This window comes from Salvelinus alpinus, chromosome 1, assembly GCF_045679555.1.
Source record: "Salvelinus alpinus chromosome 1, SLU_Salpinus.1, whole genome shotgun sequence".
Lineage (NCBI taxonomy): Eukaryota > Metazoa > Chordata > Actinopteri > Salmoniformes > Salmonidae > Salvelinus > Salvelinus alpinus.
In genome coordinates, this window is record NC_092086.1 from 114,743,714 (window position 1) to 114,761,836 (window position 18,123).

The 18,123-nt window shown below is 45.8% G+C and overlaps 1 protein-coding gene across 3 annotated transcripts in view; it reads left to right on the plus strand.

Annotated features, from left to right (window-relative positions):
• Positions 1-18,097, plus strand: part of wdr91 (WD repeat domain 91) — a 33,106-nt gene extending 15,009 nt beyond the window's left edge. For 2 of the 3 annotated variants that reach the window (XM_071342131.1, XM_071342133.1), the window contains 8 exons: positions 716-927; positions 2,032-2,182; positions 5,719-5,813; positions 6,086-6,257; positions 6,759-6,867; positions 8,226-8,338; positions 8,810-9,007; positions 17,439-18,097. In XM_071342131.1, coding sequence (XP_071198232.1) covers positions 716-927; positions 2,032-2,182; positions 5,719-5,813; positions 6,086-6,257; positions 6,759-6,867; positions 8,226-8,338; positions 8,810-9,007; positions 17,439-17,606 — 1,218 coding nt within the window. In that variant the 3' untranslated portion in view covers positions 17,607-18,097. Of the gene's footprint in view, positions 1-715; positions 928-2,031; positions 2,183-5,718; positions 5,814-6,085; positions 6,258-6,758; positions 6,868-7,445; positions 7,526-8,225; positions 8,339-8,809; positions 9,008-17,438 lie in introns of those variants that run through there. The other variant, XM_071342136.1, reaches the window with a different exon arrangement.
• Positions 18,098-18,123: the final 26 nt, after the last annotated feature.

Genomic DNA, 18,123 nt, shown 5'->3' on the forward strand with positions numbered 1-18,123 from the left:
AGGTGACTCGGCAGGATTGTGTTGAGGCACAGATCTGGGGAAGGGTACCAAAACATTTCTGCAGCATTGAAGGTCCCCAAGAGCACAGTGGATTCCCCAAATACAGGTGTGCCACGCTTGTAGCGTCATACCCAAGAAGACCCAATGCTGTATTCACTGCTTCAACAAAGTACTGAGTAAGGGGTCTGAATACTTATGTAAAATGTCCAAAATTAGCAAAAAATGTCTGTTTTGTCATTATGAGGTATTGTGTGTAGATTGATGAGGGAAAAACTATTTAATACATTTTAGAATAAGGCTGTACTTTCCGAATGCACTGTAGTAAAACAACTAATCTAAAAAATAATAATAATTCCCGAACTAAAAATACATCTACCTCCTACAAATATTGTCCATGTATTATAATCCACATAAGAATTCACACGAGACACGCTGTAACCTGCACGTAGTCTACATAGGCTACTTGAACTGATGCCCAGTGGACCTGCAGTCTAAGTTATTGTAACCTACAATCACCGCTTCCAGCTGCCGCCTGGCAGCCATTTTTAAACATTATATAGACATTCAAATCCTCCTGTTGCAGGATTATTTTCCCCCCTGTGACGAAATGGGTCCTATTAAGATCCGACATCTGTATATGTGGTCTGAAGGGAAGTGTGGAGGGATTCCTGGCGGTATTATCAGGAACCTAAATCCGGCGTGTCTCTTCTTTCAGATGCCTGAGAAGAGAGGGGAGAGTGGGGACCCAGAGGCTCACCTTGAGGGGGGGACCACCAGCAATGACCTGATAGACCCTCCTCCCCTCAGCCAGACACAAGTGAGCGGGGAGGGACAGAGGGGTACAGGGGTGCTGGGGGTGGAACAACCCTTCATCAAGCTCAGTCAGGAAGAGTACGGAGAGCATCACTCCTCCATCATGCACTGCAGGTAGGACATCACCTTAACGTCACATTGAACACCTGTTACAGTCAGCATCTAGTGGAGTGGAACTCCTGATGAACAGTGGTTTATTGTTGATCTACTACAGTCGCTCTTAAGGAGTCAGACATACTAATCACCGGCATATACTGTGTAAACAGACACTTTCCAGTGTCAGATCTGTTCTCCTTACTGAGCCAAACAGAGCTGTACTGCCCTGGCTTGGTTACACATCCACCATAGTAACAGAGCTGCACTGCCCTGGTTACACATCCACCATAGTAACAGAGCTGCACTGCCCTGGTTACACATCCACCATAGTAACAGAGCTGCACTGCCCTGGTTACACATCCACCATAGTAACAGAGCTGTACTGCCCTGGTTACACATCCACCATAGTAACAGAGCTGTACTGCCCTGGTTACACATCCACCATAGTAACAGAGCTGTACTGCCCTGGTTACACATCCACCATAGTAACAGAGCTGTACTGCCCTGGTTACACATCCATCATAGTAACAGAGCTGTACTGCTCTGACCATGGAGCCATGCTGGAAAGGACAATGTGAAAATAAAATATCCGAGCTGGAAGTGGTGTTGGAGGGCCAGTACGAGGCACTCTTTCCTCTCGTTTAAAAATATATATATATCCCAATGCCCCAGGGCAGTGATTGGGGACATTGCCCTGTGTAGAGCACTGTCTTTCGGATGGGACGTTAAACGGGTGTCCTGGCTCTCTGTGGTCACTAAAAGATCCCATGGTACTTATCGTAAGAGTAGGGGTGTTAACTCCGGTGTCCTGGATAAATTCCCAATCTGGCCCTCATACCATCACGGTCACCTAATCATCCCCAGCTTCCAATTGGCTCATTCATCCCTGTAACTAATCCCTAGGTCTTTGTAGTAAATGAGAATGTGTTCTCAGTCAACTGACCCGGTCAAATAAAAGACACAACACAGGATGGTTCAACATTGTGAAAAGGGTATTAATGAGGTCCAGTTCCGTCATGTATATTCACTGTTTCTCTCCGGTCCCAGGGTGGACTGCTCAGGGAGGAGAGTAGGTCCAGTTCCGTCATGTATATTCACTGTTTCTCCTGTCTCCGGTCCCAGGGTGGACTGCTCAGGGAGGAGAGTAGCCAGTTTGGACGTGGACGGGGTCATCAAGGTGTGGTCCTTCAACCCCATCATGCAGACCAAGGCCACCATCATGTCCAAGTCCCCTCTGCTGTCCCTGGAGTGGGCCACCAAGCCTGACAGACTGGTATGACCTCTGACCTCATCTAGGCCTGGAATTTTGTGATTTTTAGGGGCAAGGCCATATGGCCTTCAAGAGGTAGCCAATCATCTTTCCAGGGCAACAAGGGCCTCTGCTAGGGCACCAAGGGCCTCTGCTAGGGCATCAAGGGCCTCTGCTAGGGCACCAAGGGCCTCTGCTAGGGCACCAAGGGCCTCTGCTAGGGCACCAAGGGCCTCTGCTAGGGCACCAAGGGCCTCTGCTGGGGCACCAAGGACCTCTGCTAGGGCACCAAGGACCTCTGCTAGGGCACCAAGGACCTCTGCTAGGGCACCAAGGACCTCTGCTAGGGCACCAAGGACCTCTGCTAGGGCACCAAGGGCCTCTGCTAGGGCACCAAGGACCTCTGCTAGGGCACCAAGGACCTCTGCTAGGGCACCAAGGGCCTCTGCTAGGGCACCAAGGACCTCTGCTAGGGCACCAAGGACCTCTGCTGGGGCACCAAGGACCTCTGCTAGGGCACCAAGGGCCTCTGCTAGGGCACCAAGGGCCTCTGCTAGGGCACCAAGGGCCTCTGCTAGGGCACCAAGGGCCTCTGCTAGGGCACCAAGGGCCTCTGCTACGGCACCAAGGGCCTCTGCTAGGGCACCAAGTCCATAACCCAAATAGCAAATTAAATTGATTTGAAAGCCAAAAACAGTAGCTATTCTGTAATGAAAAATATAAGTGTATGGTAACGTCCATAAATAATGATCCTACGTGTTGAAGTATAGGTGGTAGCCTTTGGTATTGGTACAGTTTGTTTATAGGCTAAACACCAGTCATGTTTAACAAATATAATGTAGGATAATTAATATTACCGTCTAAAAGCTTGATTCTGTCATACTTGAAGCGCTGTTATTTGTTGTGAGCCGCAACATCGCCGCAACATCGCCACAACATCGCCACAACATCGCCGTAACATCGCCACAACATCGCCACAACATCGCCACAACATCGCCGTAACATCACCGCAACATCGCCACAACATCGCCACAACATCGCCGTAACATCGCCGCAACATCGCCACAACATCGCCACAACATCGCCACAACATCGCCGTAACATCGCCGCAACATCGCCACAACATCGCCACAACATCGCCGCAACATCACCGCAACATCACCGCAACATCACCGCAACATCACCACAACATCGCCGCAACATCACCGCAACATCGCCGTAACATCGCCGCAACATCACCGCAACATCACCGCAACATCGCCGTAACATCGCCACAACATCACCGTAACATCACCGCAACATCACCGTAACATCACCGCAACATCGCCACAACATCGCCGCAACATCACCACAACATCACCGTAACATCACCGCAACATCACCGCAACATCGCCACAACATCACCGTAACATCACCGCAACATCACCGCAACATCGCCACAACATCGCCGCAACATCACCACAACATCGCCACAACATCGCCACAACATCGCCACAATATCACCATCTGAACGGAGGCAGTCAACATTTTGAAACTATTTAACCATAAACGTAATTGTTTAAAACCTGGAGGGTACTTTTTTTTGCAGGGTAAAAATATGAGACAAATCTTACGGTGTTTCCAAACGTAGGAATATTAAAGGGTGATTCTTTTATAAACACCTTCCTCATATGTCATTGAAACCAGTATTTCTCTCATGTTTTCAACTTTCTTTTGTTGTCCAGCAGCCAAAGACATTTGTCATTTTAACAAACCACGCATTTCGGAACGTTCCCGCTTACAGCCTTCTGCCTTGTGCGCTTTGCTGCGCGTATAACGTGAAGAAATAGCCTAATAATTTATCAACATTTTGATCTAAACGTTCAAATCTTTTCCGTCAGCCTCATTGCTTTTAAACGTTTTAATTTTTTTAATGTGCAGCGGTTGCCTTAATTTGTGATTTTATTGTCCCAGAGTATTTTTTTGAATATTTATTTCTCACGCGGAACGATAACGCTTCGAACACACCGATAGCGTCATTACCTTTTGGTACACCAGAATGACATCCCTTTCCAATGAAACGCTGCGTTTGCGTTGCAGAGGCAGTTGCCGTGCGTTCTGTGTGGTGCATAACGTTGGATTTATCTAATGTATACGTCAAACTGTATGCGTAGACGGCTTGACAGAAATGGTAGCAGAAGGTGAATGTTGAACTTTTGTTGTAAACGTATCCAGCTGATGCTGAGTACCATTTTGCGCAACGACGCTGTGATCGAAGCGTAAGGACGCACACCGTTGGTTGTACCCCGATGTGTCTTGTCTTCACTAGTAGCCCTACTTCAGAGCTGCGATGCCTGTGAGAAGGACCCGATCATGTGACAGGCATTGGCTAATAAGAATTGAGATATCTGAGAGAGTCATGCGAGTGGGAGGTTTGGAGCACGGCGATTGGCAGCTGGGAGAAAGGAATTATGTCCAGCCCAAGGGCACAACGGCCACTTTGGCCACAAGGGACAGATATTTTTAGGGGGCATTACGGCCACACAAAGGGGGCTCTGACCTTAACACAGCTTCTCTAACCCTGTGCTGTCTCTGGAGTGGGCCACGAAGCCTGACAGACTGGTATGACCTCTGACCTTAACACAGCTTCTCTAACCCTCTGCTGTCTCTGGAGTGGGCCACGAAGCCTGACAGACTGGTATGACCTCTGACCTTAACACAGCTTCTCTAACCCTGTGCTGTCTCTGGAGTGGGCCACCAAGCCTGACAGACTGGTATGACCTCTGACCTTAACACAGCTTCTCTAACCCTGTGCTGTCTCTGGAGTGGGCCACGAAGCCTGACAGACTGGTATGACCTCTGACCTTAACACAGCTTCTCTAACCCTGTGCTGTCTCTGGAGTGGGCCACGAAGCCTGACAGACTGGTATGACCTCTGACCTTAACACAGCTTCTCTAACCCTGTGCTGTCTCTGGAGTGGGCCACGAAGCCTGACAGACTGGTATGACCTCTGACCTTAACACAGCTTCTCTAACCCTGTGCTGTCTCTGGAGTGGGCCACCAAGCCTGACAGACTGGTATGACCGCTGACCTTAACACAGCTTCTCTAACCCTGTGCTGTCTCTGGAGTGGGCCACGAAGCCTGACAGACTGGTATGACCTCTGACCTTAACACAGCTTCTCTAACCCTGTGCTGTCTCTGGAGTGGGCCACGAAGCCTGACAGACTGGTATGACCTCTGACCTTAACACAGCTTCTCTAACCCTGTGCTGTCTCTGGAGTGGGCCACGAAGCCTGACAGACTGGTATGACCTCTAACCTCAACACAGCACATCAGGGTTATTATGTTCATTAGGGTACATCATAGCAAAAACAAACATTTCTTATTGGACAAGTACCAGTTGTCCCTTCCTGTTTCAGTCTGTTTACTTCCCATTGGGTGCCTAACGAACAGGTCTATGTTTACATGAGGTAGTTATGGCATCCTCAGCACCCTGGTCTCTGACTGTTTGCAGGGTGAGGTGTGAAAGTGGAAACCCCCGTCAGTAATACGGTCCTTGGTCTTGCGTCCTTTTTCTAGCTGTTACTGGGCAGTGGTGTGGGCACGGTGAGGCTGTACGACACAGAGGCTAAGAAGAACCTGTATGAGATGGCCATAGATGAGACTCATCCACGGTAAGCTCAGTGCCTCTTATTCAGAGGGATTTGACAAAGCATCATGGTTGGAATAATGGATATCTGTAGCAGAAGTATTCATGTCTCATCAGAGGGGTGGATTCCCAGACACAGATTATGCCTAGACCTGGACAATAACAACAATTCTATGGAGATTCTCCATCTTAATATGTCTGGTAAACCACCCTGAGGAGGTTTAATAATGGAAGGCATTACTGTACTGACTGAACTGTCTGGTGTCTCCTGTCCTGTTCCTGTGTGGTGTTGTGTAGGATCCTGTCCCTAGCCTGTAGCCCCAGTGGGACGTCCTTTGTGTGTTCTGCAGCAGCACACGCTGGGCCTGGGCGCTCTGGGAGTGTGACAGAGACAGTACCACGGCTCCTCAATCCCCTCTCTGTCTCTGGACAGCTGCTGCTCTGGGACACCAAGACTGTCAAACAGCAGGTACTGCTGTAGGAAACACGTCACCCAAACACGTGTACTATGTCACCCAAACACGTGTACTATGTCACCCAAACACGTGTACTATGTCACCCAAACACGTGTACTATGTCACCCAAACACGTGTACTATGTCACCCGAACACGTGTACAATGTCACCCAAACACGTGTACAATGTCACCCAAACACCCAAGTCCTTGTAGAGGAGGATCATTTCTATTATTTCTCTCATTCACCAGTGTTGCTTGCAGTTATAGTTTAAAGTTGATGGTATTTTTCTGAGATCAGGAACTTTATTTTGCTAAAACATTGTCGAAATGCATCACAGTTATATATACGTAAATATTATATTATAGATACAATTTCTAGATATGTACTATATATTATTGAAAACTGTTACATGTATACTCTACCCGTCTGAAGTTAAAGCCCTGTAGCCTCGTTCATGTCTTTCCCCTCACCGAACCATGTGATATCTCCATGTCCTATCCCATCGTCCTTTAGCTTCAGTTCTCTCTGGAGCCTGGTCCAGTAGCCATCAACTGTACATCCTTCAACCACAACGGAAACCTACTGGTCACGGGAGCTGTTGACGGAGTAATTAGACTGTTCGGTAATGTATTTACTCTCACTCATTCTGTTGACTTGTGCTTAATGGATATTTGATGTGTGAGGTGAAATAGATGATGTGGGAACACTTCTCCTGTGAATAGTCTCTTCATAATGCATTATAATGCTTGACATACTGTAGGCACTAATAACTAGATCTCGGGAGTTGACATAGCTGACTGCAATGAGGTCTCTGAGTGAAGAGGAGGCTGTGAATATAGAATTACTAGAATGAAAAATGCCCCTCGTTGACTTCAATGGAGATTGCTGTTCTAATAATAATATTTCTATGCGTGTTAACATGTGCCTCTATTTTCTCTCTGTCCTCCAGACGTGCATCACTATGGCTGTGCTATGAGCGGTTATAACATGTTCTTACCGCTCCTCCTCTTCAGACATCCAGCGCTATGATTGTACTATGAGCTGTTATAACATGCCTCTCTATTTTCCAGACATGCATGGTTATGACTGCGCTATGAGCTGTTATAACATGTGTTTATCTCCCTATTCGCTCTAGACATGCAGCGTTATGACTGTGCTATGAGCAGTTATAACATGTGCTTATCTCCCTATTCTCTCTAGACATGCAGCGTTATGACTGTGCTATGAGCTGTTATAACATGTGCTTATCTCCCTATTCGCTCTAGACATGCAGTGTTATGACTGTGCTATGAGCTGTTATAACATGTGCTTATCTCACTATTCTCTCTAGACATGCAGCGTTATGACTGTGCTATGAGCTGTTATAACATGTGCTTATCTCCCTATTCTCTCTAGACATGCAGCGTTATGACTGTGCTATGAGCTGTTATAACATGTGCTTATCTCCCTATTCTCTCTAGACATGCAGTGTTATGACTGTGCTATGAGCTGTTATAACATGTGCTTATCTCCCTATTCTCTCTAGACATGCAGCGTTATGACTGTGCTATGAGCTGTTATAACATGTGCTTATCTCCCTATTATCTCTAGACATGCAACGTTATGACTGTGCTATGAGCTGTTATAACATGTGCTTATCTCCCTATTCTCTCTAGACATGCAACATTATGACTGTGCTATGAGCTGTTATAACATGTGTTTATCTCCCTATTCGCTCTAGACATGCAGCATTATGACTGTGCTATGAGCTGTTATAACATGTGCTTATCTCCCTATTCTCTCTAGACATGCAGTGTTATGACTGTGCTATGAGCAGTTATAACATGTGTTTATCTCCCTATTCGCTCTAGACATGCAGTGTTATGACTGTGCTATGAGCAGTTATAACATGTGCTTATCTCCCTATTCTCTCTAGACATGCAGTGTTATGACTGTGCTATGAGCAGTTATAACATGTGCTTATCTCCCTATTCTCTCTAGACATGCAGCGTTATGACTGTGCTATGAGCTGGAGGGCCCACGATGGTGAGGTGTACAGTGTTGAGTTCAGCTATGATGAGAATACCGTGTTCAGTATCGGAGAGGACGGCAAGGTAACTGAACTCAGGTCATAAGACAGTAGTAACATGCTACTAACACGGTTGTTTAAAAAATATATATATATAAATAAAAGTTAAATATATATATATATTTAACTAGACAAGTCAGTTAAGAACAAATTCTTATTTACAATGACGGCCTACACCGGCCAAACCCGGACGACGCTGGGCCAATTTTGCACCGCCCTATGGGACTCCCAATCACAGGCAGTTGTGATACAACCTGAATTCGAACCAGGGTGTAACATGGTAGTGAGACTGTAGTAACATGGTAGTGAGACTGTAGTAACATGGTAGTAACATGGTAGTGAGACTGTAGTAACATGGTAGTGAGACTGTAGTAACATGGTAGTAACATGGTAGTAGTGAGACTGTAGTAACATAGTAGTAACATGGTGGTAACATGGTAGTCAGGTGGTAGTAACATGGTAGTCATGGTAATCCCTGTAATTACATCTGTTCCAGTTTATCCAGTGGAACATCCACCGGTGTGGAGTGAAGCAGTCAGAGAACTCCCTGCCCCAGGATGCCACGGGGCCCTTTGTCCTGTCTGGCTACAGTGGGTACAAGCAGGTCCAGGTGCCACGTGGACGGCTGTTCGCATTCGACTCCGAGGGACAACATGTCCTCACCTGCTCCAACAACGGAGGACTCATCTACAGGGTAAGGCTGCTTCGAGGTTTTTTTAATGAACCGTTTCCTAGTTTTCTTTTTTGCTTACGTCCCAAATGGCACCCTTTTCCCTTTATAGGGCACTACTTTTGACCAGGGCCCATAGGGGTAGTAGTGTACTATGTAGGGAATAGGGTGTCATTTAGGACAAAAATTACGAAATGTTTAATAAAACCTAAGGTAAGGCTGTTTTAGAGCAATGACTCTCAAACCTCTCCTCAAGGACCAGATGTTTCACAATTTTGTGTTGTAGCCCTGAACTATCTCACATGACTGACCTAGTCAAGGGCTTGATGATTGGTTGACAAGTTGAATCAGGTATGCCAGCTCTGGAATAGATCAAATACATGGAACAGCTGAAGGTCCCCAAAGAAAGGTTTGAGAACAACAATTATTATTATTTAAAATAAATATTTTCGTAATTTTTATGCATGTATGTAGATACAAAAACAGTTAGGGAGATGAGGTCAGAAGGTGCTTTGCAAGGGTGGACCCTGCTCTTCTGTGGTGTATTCACTTGGAACCAAACGGGGAGTAAACGTTTTTCATTGCGAAACTTTTTGCTACAGAAACACACTAATGAATACACCCCTTGGCAGTAGCATATTGAACCACAGCTACACTACTAGTCCACATTGAACCACAGCTACATTACTAGTCCACATTGAACCACAGCTACACTACTAGTCCACATTGAGCCACAGCTACACTACTAGTCCACATTGAGCCACAGCTACACTACTAGTCCACATTGAGCCACCGCTACATTACTAGTCCACATTGAGCCACAGCTACACTACTAGTCCACATTGAGCCACAGCTACACTACTAGTCCACATTGAACCACAGCTACATTACTAGTCCACATTGAGCCACAGCTACATTACTAGTCCACATTGAGCCACAGCTACACTACTAGTCCACATTGAACCACAGCTACACTACTAGTCCACATTGAGCCACAGCTACATTACTAGTCCACATTGAGCCACAGCTACATTACTAGTCCACATTGAGCCACAGCTACACTACTAGTCCACATTGAACCACAGCTACACTACTAGTCCACATTGAGCCACAGCTACATTACTAGTCCACATTGAGCCACAGCTACACTACTAGTCCACATTGAGCCACAGCTACACTACTAGTCCACATTGAGCCACAGCTACATTACTAGTCCACATTGAGCCACAGCTACACTACTAGTTCACATTGAACCACAGCTACACTACTAGTCCACATTGAACCACAGCTACACTACTAGTCCACATTGAGCCACAGCTACATTACTAGTCCACATTGAGCCACAGCTACATTACTAGTCCACATTGAGCCACAGCTGCACTACTAGTCCACATTGAACCACAGCTACATTACTAGTCCACATTGAGCCACAGCTACACTACTAGTCCACATTGAGCCACAGCTACACTACTAGTCCACATTGAGCCACAGCTATATTACTAGTCCACATTGAACCACAGCTACACTACTAGTCCACATTGAACCACCGCTACACTACTAGTCCACATTGAGCCACAGCTACACTACTAGTCCACATTGAGCCACCGCTACATTACTAGTCCACATTGAGCCACAGCTACACTACTAGTCCACATTGAGCCACAGCTACACTACTAGTCCACATTGAACCACAGCTACATTACTAGTCCACATTGAGCCACAGCTACATTACTAGTCCACATTGAGCCACAGCTACACTACTAGTCCACATTGAACCACAGCTACACTACTAGTCCACATTGAGCCACAGCTACATTACTAGTCCACATTGAGCCACAGCTACATTACTAGTCCACATTGAGCCACAGCTACACTACTAGTCCACATTGAACCACAGCTACACTACTAGTCCACATTGAGCCACAGCTACATTACTAGTCCACATTGAGCCACAGCTACACTACTAGTCCACATTGAGCCACAGCTACACTACTAGTCCACATTGAGCCACAGCTACATTACTAGTCCACATTGAGCCACAGCTACACTACTAGTCCACATTGAGCCACAGCTACACTACTAGTCCACATTGAGCCACAGCTACATTACTAGTCCACATTGAGCCACAGCTACACTACTAGTTCACATTGAACCACAGCTACACTACTAGTCCACATTGAACCACAGCTACACTACTAGTCCACATTGAGCCACAGCTACATTACTAGTCCACATTGAGCCACAGCTACACTACTAGTCCACATTGAGCCACAGCTATATTACTAGTCCACATTGAACCACAGCTACACTACTAGTCCACATTGAACCACCGCTACATTACTAGTCCACATTGAGCCACAGCTACACTACTAGTCAACAATTTTAAATATGACATGACATTACATTTCATAACACTTTTCACATTTATGACTAACTTATTCCTTGCCACACATTCTGAAACTAACTGCAGCTCTTTGTTGAGTGTTGCAGTCATTTCAGTCGCTGTAGTAGCTGACGTGTATAGTGTTGAGTCATCCGCATACATAGACACTCTGGCTTTACTCAAAGTCAGTGGCATGTCGTTAGTAAAAATTGTAGTAAGGGGCCTAGACAGCTGCCCTGGGGAATTCCTGATTCTCCCTGGATTATGTTGGAGAGGCTTCCATTAAAGAACACCCTCTGTGTTCTGTTAGACAGGTAACTCTTTATCCACATTATAGCAGGGGGTGTAAAGCCATAACACATACGTTTTTCCAGCAGCAGACTATGATCGATAATGTCAAAAGCCGCACTGAAGTCTAACAAAACAGCCCCCACAATAATTTTACCATAAATTTCTCTCAGCCAATCATCAGTCATTTGTGTCAGTGCTGTGCTTGTTGAATGTCTTTCCCTATAACCGTGCTGAAAGTCTGTTGTCAATTTGTTTACAGTAAAATAACATTGTATCTGGTAAAGTATCTCCAAATGTTTACTAAGGATAGGTAAGAGGCTGATTGGTCAGCTATTTGAGCCAGTAAAGGGGGCTTTACTATTTTTTTTTTTTTTTTTTACTTTCGCTTCCCTCCAGGCCTGCGGGAACACCCTTTCTAGGAGGCTTAGATTGAAGATGTGGCAATATTGTCTGCTATTATCCTCAGTAATTTTCCATCCAAGTAGTCAGACCCCAGTGGCTTGATAGACAACAATAAAAAATAAAAAAAACACTACTTCCTCACTCACTTTACGGAATTAAAAATGTCAATGCTTGTCTTTCATAATTTGATCAGTTATACTTGGATGTGTAGTGTCAGAGTTTGTTGCTGGCATGTCATACCTAAGTTTGCTAATCTTGCCAATGAACAAAATCATTAAAGTAATTGGCAATATCAGTGGGTTTTGTGATGAATGAGCCATCTGATTCAATGAGTGAAGGAGCAGAGTTTGCCTTTTTGCCGAGAATTTAATTTAAGGAGCTCCAAAGCTTTTTTTACCATCATTCTTTATATAATTTATCTTTGTTTCATAGTAAAGTTTCTTCTTCTTTTTTATTTAGTTTAGTCACATGACTTCTCACGTTGGCCAATCGGTTGTGCAGCCAGTTTTATTTGCCATTCCTTTTGCCTCATCCCTCTTAACCATACAATGTTTAAATTACTCATCAATCCACAAGGATTTAACAGTTTTAAAGGTCATTTTCTTAATGGGTGCTTATTAGCAACTGGAATAAGTAGTTTCATAAATATGTCAAGTGCAGCGTCTGGTTGCTCCTCATTACACACCACAGACCAGCAATTATTATTTACATCAACAACATAGGAATCACTACAAAGCGTATTGTATGACCTCTTATACACTATATTAGGCCCAGCCTTTGGAACTTTGGTTTTCCTAGATATGGCTACTATATTGTGATCACTACATCCAATGGATTTGGATACTGCTTTAAAGCACATTTCTGTAGCATTAGTAAAGATGTGATCAATACATGTTGATTTCATTCCTGTGCTGTTTGTAACAACCCTGGTAGGTTGACTGACGACCTGAACCAGGTTGCAGGCACTGGTTACAGTTTGAAGCTTTATCTTGAGTGGGCAGCTTGATGAACGCCAGTCAATATTGTAATCATCCAGAAAATATACCTCTCTGTTGATATCACATACAGTACATTATCAAGCATTTCACACGTTATCTAGATACTGACTGTTAGCAGTTTGTGGTCTATAGCAGCTTCCCACAAGAACGGGCTTTAGGTGAGGCAGATGAACCTGTAGCCATATTACTTCAACAGCATTTAACATGAGATCCTCTCTAAGCTTTACATGAATGTGGTTCTGAATATAAACGACAACACCTCCACCTTTGGCATTCCTGTCTTTTCGGTAGATGTTATAACCATGTATTGCTACCACTGAATCATCAAAGGTATTATCTAAGTGAGTTTCAGAGATTGTCAGAATATGACTGTCATCTGCTACTAGCAAATTATTGATTTCATTAACCTTCTTAAGCTACATATGTTAACGTGGGCAAGTGTTGTTTTTTTTGCACTTTTCTGGGATGCTTGCTTGTTTTCATTGCTTAACTGGGAAGTTTAGCAGAAGTAGACATGCTCATGCTATTTATGTTAGTGCAGGGTGAGCTCCACACAGTGGTCTTCCTACTAGGGCACACAGCCTCGGTGCTAACAGCATAAATCTGGTTCATAGACACATGATTGCTGCATACAATAGCTGTGGGATGAGCAGAGGCATTCAGGGCAGTTAGAGGGACATTAATTAGGTTACTTACATTGTGTCTTCCAACGCCCCCTGGGATAATGTACATTTGCTAAAGCATTGTGGCAACTCAGCGACACAACGGTAGAGATTAACTGAGCTGAGATTGGGTCATTTGATGAGTCATTGTATCAACGCAGCCTTCTAATGCTGTGAAAGGATCCAGGAACCCAAATGATTTGGGTGGATCCCGTCCTCCTTATAAAACAAGCTTTGTGTCCAGAAGGTATCAAAATGTTCACTAAATGTTCCACCCACAGAGCTGAAATAGTCTCGAAGTTACGGAGGGCTAAAAGTCTGCTGAACCGTTCAGTGCCACGGTTTAGGGAGGACAGAGGGACAGATATTATGGGGTGTTTGTTGGTGTCAAACAGAGACCCAATCAGTTCTTTAAAATCCATCTTCAGCTGTTCTGAGCTGCCCTTCATAATGTCATTGAATCCCACATGAACTATGATCGACTACATTTTCTGATGCTGGTTTAAAGTGTTTGGGAGCAGCTTATTGATGTCCTGTACTCGTGCTCCTGGATAGCCCAACGTTTTTGCTCCAGAGACTGAGACATTTCTCACCATTGAACGGCCGGGGAAGGAGAAGTCCGCCCATTCCTGCCCCTCACACCTTTCTTGGGCCCATGAGAAGCAGGATAGCATAGGCCCACAGCTCCCGGCGATTGGTCCAGACCTCCCACAGCAGGCAGAGCCACGTCAGGTCCAGACCTCCCACAGCAGGCAGAGCCACGTCAGGTCCAGACCTCCCACAGCAGGCAGAGCCCCGTTAGATCCAGACCTCCCACAGCAGGCAGAGCCCCGTTAGATCCAGACCTCCCACAGCAGGCAGAGCCCCGTTAGATCCAGACCTCCCACAGCAGGCAGAGCCCCGTCAGGTCCAGACCTCCCACAGCAGGCAGAGCCACGTCAGGTCCAGACCTCCCACAGCAGGCAGAGCCCCGTTAGATCCAGACCTCCCACAGCAGGCAGAGCCCCGTTAGATCCAGACCTCCCACAGCAGGCAGAGCCCCGTTAGGGACAGACCTCCCACAGCAGGCAGAGCCACGTCAGATCCAGACCTCCCACAGCAGGCAGAGCCCCGTCAGGTCCAGACCTCCCACAGCAGGCAGAGCCCCGTCAGGTCCAGACCTCCCACAGCAGGCAGAGCCACGTCAGGTCCAGACCTCCCACAGCAGGCAGAGCCCCGTTAGATCCAGACCTCCCACAGCAGGCAGAGCCCCGTTAGGGACAGACCTCCCACAGCAGGCAGAGCCCCATCAGGTCCAGACCTCCCACAGCAGGCAGAGCCACGTCAGGTCCAGACCTCCCACAGCAGGCAGTGTCCCGTCAGATCCAGACCTCCCACAGCAGGCAGAGCCCCGTCAGGTCCAGACCTCCCACAGCAGGCAGAGCCCCATCAGGTCCAGACCTCCCACAGCAGGCAGCGCCCCATCAGGTCCAGAGAGAGGGAAAGGAGCTGAACTCGACGACGAAGCCGCTGCTGGAGTCAGCGTAGTTGGAGTCAGCTCAGCAATGAAGGCGCAGGTAGATCCCAAGCTAACAGGCGAGCCACAAACAGGCAAATAACGGTGCAGTACAACTCGTCCTCGTCACGAATGGGCTATTGCAGCAGACGACCACACTGGGTTCTACTCCTATCAGCTAAAAACCTAGAAGAAGAGGCTCCAGTGGGCATCACCAACACTGGACAATTGAGGAGAGGAAAACATTGCCTGGTCCGACGAATCCCGGTTCCTGTTGCGTCATGCGGATGGCAGAGTCAGGATTTGGCCAAAGCAACATGAGTCCATGGCCCCCCATCCTGCCTGGTGTCAACAGTACAGGCTGCTGGCGGTGGTGTAATGGTGTGGATAATGTTTTTCTGACACACGTTAGGTCCCTTGATACCAATTGAGCAACGTTTCCACACCCTGAAGAATTCAGGCTGTTCTGGAGTCAAAGGGGGGGTCCGACCTGGTACTAGATGGGTGTACCTAATAAATTGGCCAGTGTATATTTCTACTATGAGTTTGGAATAATACTGTGAAATTGTAAAAATTATGATAATGCCCTTTTAGTGTAAGAGCTGTTTGAAAATATCGGCTGAAATTTCTGCCTGTTTTGGTAAATTAGTTAATAGACCAATAAGAAAGAGTTCCAAACCTCTTTGCCAATAACGACTAGTTTTCAGTTTTCCCCTCAACCAATAAGACCACTCCCAAACGGTCCTAGCAAATTTCTTGCTTGAGAAATTTCTCTTTGCAAAGAAGCATTTTAATTGACAGTAAGGTACTTAATTGTTACCTAGAAATGATTTGATATCGAGATAAAAAAAAACAATTGGACTTTTTAAAGATTGTAGGCGAGCTTACCGTTATTAACATTCAAGAACCCTTATATGTTATGGTTAGAGGGAGACTGGCACTGACAGCCAAATACGCCATCAAAACGTCAGTCGATTCTCAATTTTATGATACGATTATAGAAACATTTTACTTCCATATCACATCAAAATAATTTCACAAATGCAAAATATAAACTTACTATATGTACAGTTTTAACCAGGTTTATTTTTCTGACGTCTGTTACACACAGACGAGCCTTGGGTCGCAGAGCTTCATGGGAGTTTTTTGAGTACCACTCGGTAGGAAGTCAGCAACTCGATTCGCTTAGTTTGGAGGGCCAACTAGAGGGCGGAAAAGGCACTACGCCTCGCTCAGAGTTGAATTAGGACACTCCCACTTCATACGGCTCGCAGGATTGCTCAAAGTTGAATTAGGACACTCCCACTTCATACGGCTCGCAGGATCACTCAAAGTTGAATTAGGACACTCCCACTTCATACGGCTCGCAGGATCGCTCAAAGTTGAATTAGGACACTCCCACTTCATACGGCTCGCAGGATCGCTCAGTTGAATTAGGACACTCCCACTTCAGGATTGCTCAAAATGGAGGCTAAGTGGAAGGCTATTGGGATTGTGTGTGTGTGTGTGTGTGTGTGGCTGTTCACCCATCACTAATACAAAAATATCCTGCATTGAGAGTGAAACCTATTATTTGTCGACTACCACATGAATTTAACACCATGAGTAATGGAACGTCAGCTGCTCCTGAGGCTGTGAACCGTTATATATATTATAGTCTCTGCTGTGAAGTGAACAGAGATCTCATTAAGACTGGATGTCATGCAGGAGATGTGTGTTAGTGATGGGCCAGTGGAGCCTCTCCCACTCGCACAATAAGCAGAATATCTGTGTGTAGTAAATATGGCACCAACACAACATTTACATAAGTAATTTAGCAGACACTCTTAGCCAGAGCGACTTAGTCCGTCTTAAAGCTGGAATACAGAGTGGTGAAACCGGCATGTATTTTCTTTTGCCGAGATTTCAACAACAACAGACGATACTTCAAACAGCAAACTTGTTTTCCCTCTGACATCATCGCACATCACTGCATCCCGGAAAGAGCAGGGCTGTGTGTGTACTACACATTTGTTTTACCTCGAGGCTCCTCCTCCTTTCATAAACAAAACAATAATAAATGTTCCTGGGGTTACTAGGGGATTCCATCTTTAATACGTGAGTATATTTTCCCTCGATTTAAAAGTAGCTATCGACAAGCGTGAGTGCGAACAAGGCAAGGGAGTTTTTGCTGTTGCCCTGACTAAGTCTCTCTCTGTGTGTGTGTCTCTCTTCTCTTCACCAGCTGAACAGCTCTAGTGATAGCGGTCTGGAGAGGGTTCTGCCGTTGGGGGGCCACAAGGCCCCTGTGGTCACAGTGGACTGGTGCTCTGCCATGGACTGTGGCACCTGCCTCACCGCATCCATGGACGGAAAGATCAAACTCAGCACGTTACTGGCACAGAAATCCTGATTGGTCGAATTTAAAGGCCTCGAGGGAAGCATTTTATCGCAGCATCACACTATTGAAGCCGATGTATTCTACAGTAGCGTACGTCTTAAATAAATGTAATACTTTGTACTGACCTAAGGCAGTCCACAACATATCACGGATGAAACAGGGCTTCAGGAAGTCATAATAGGATATTAATAATTAGAATAACATCAACTCTTTCCTTACCTGCAAGTGGTGTTCAGTCCATGTGAGAGACCATGTTATATTTGATGTAGTACAGAAGTTGTGCCTATAAAATCTGAACTGGTTGTTGTGAGAATTTGAACCGTGAGGAAAAACTTGAGATGCCAATGCACCTGTCCTAGGGCCGACACCGTGCAGAAGTGGGACCATTTCTTGCTTTTCTCAGTTTTGACGCAGTACTGCAACTCCTGATCAAGGACTGTTTGTTTAATCATGTATGTATGTATAATCGCTTGTGGATTATGAAAATAAATAATTTGTAGATAGCCCTGTATTAGTGTTTTCTCCTGTC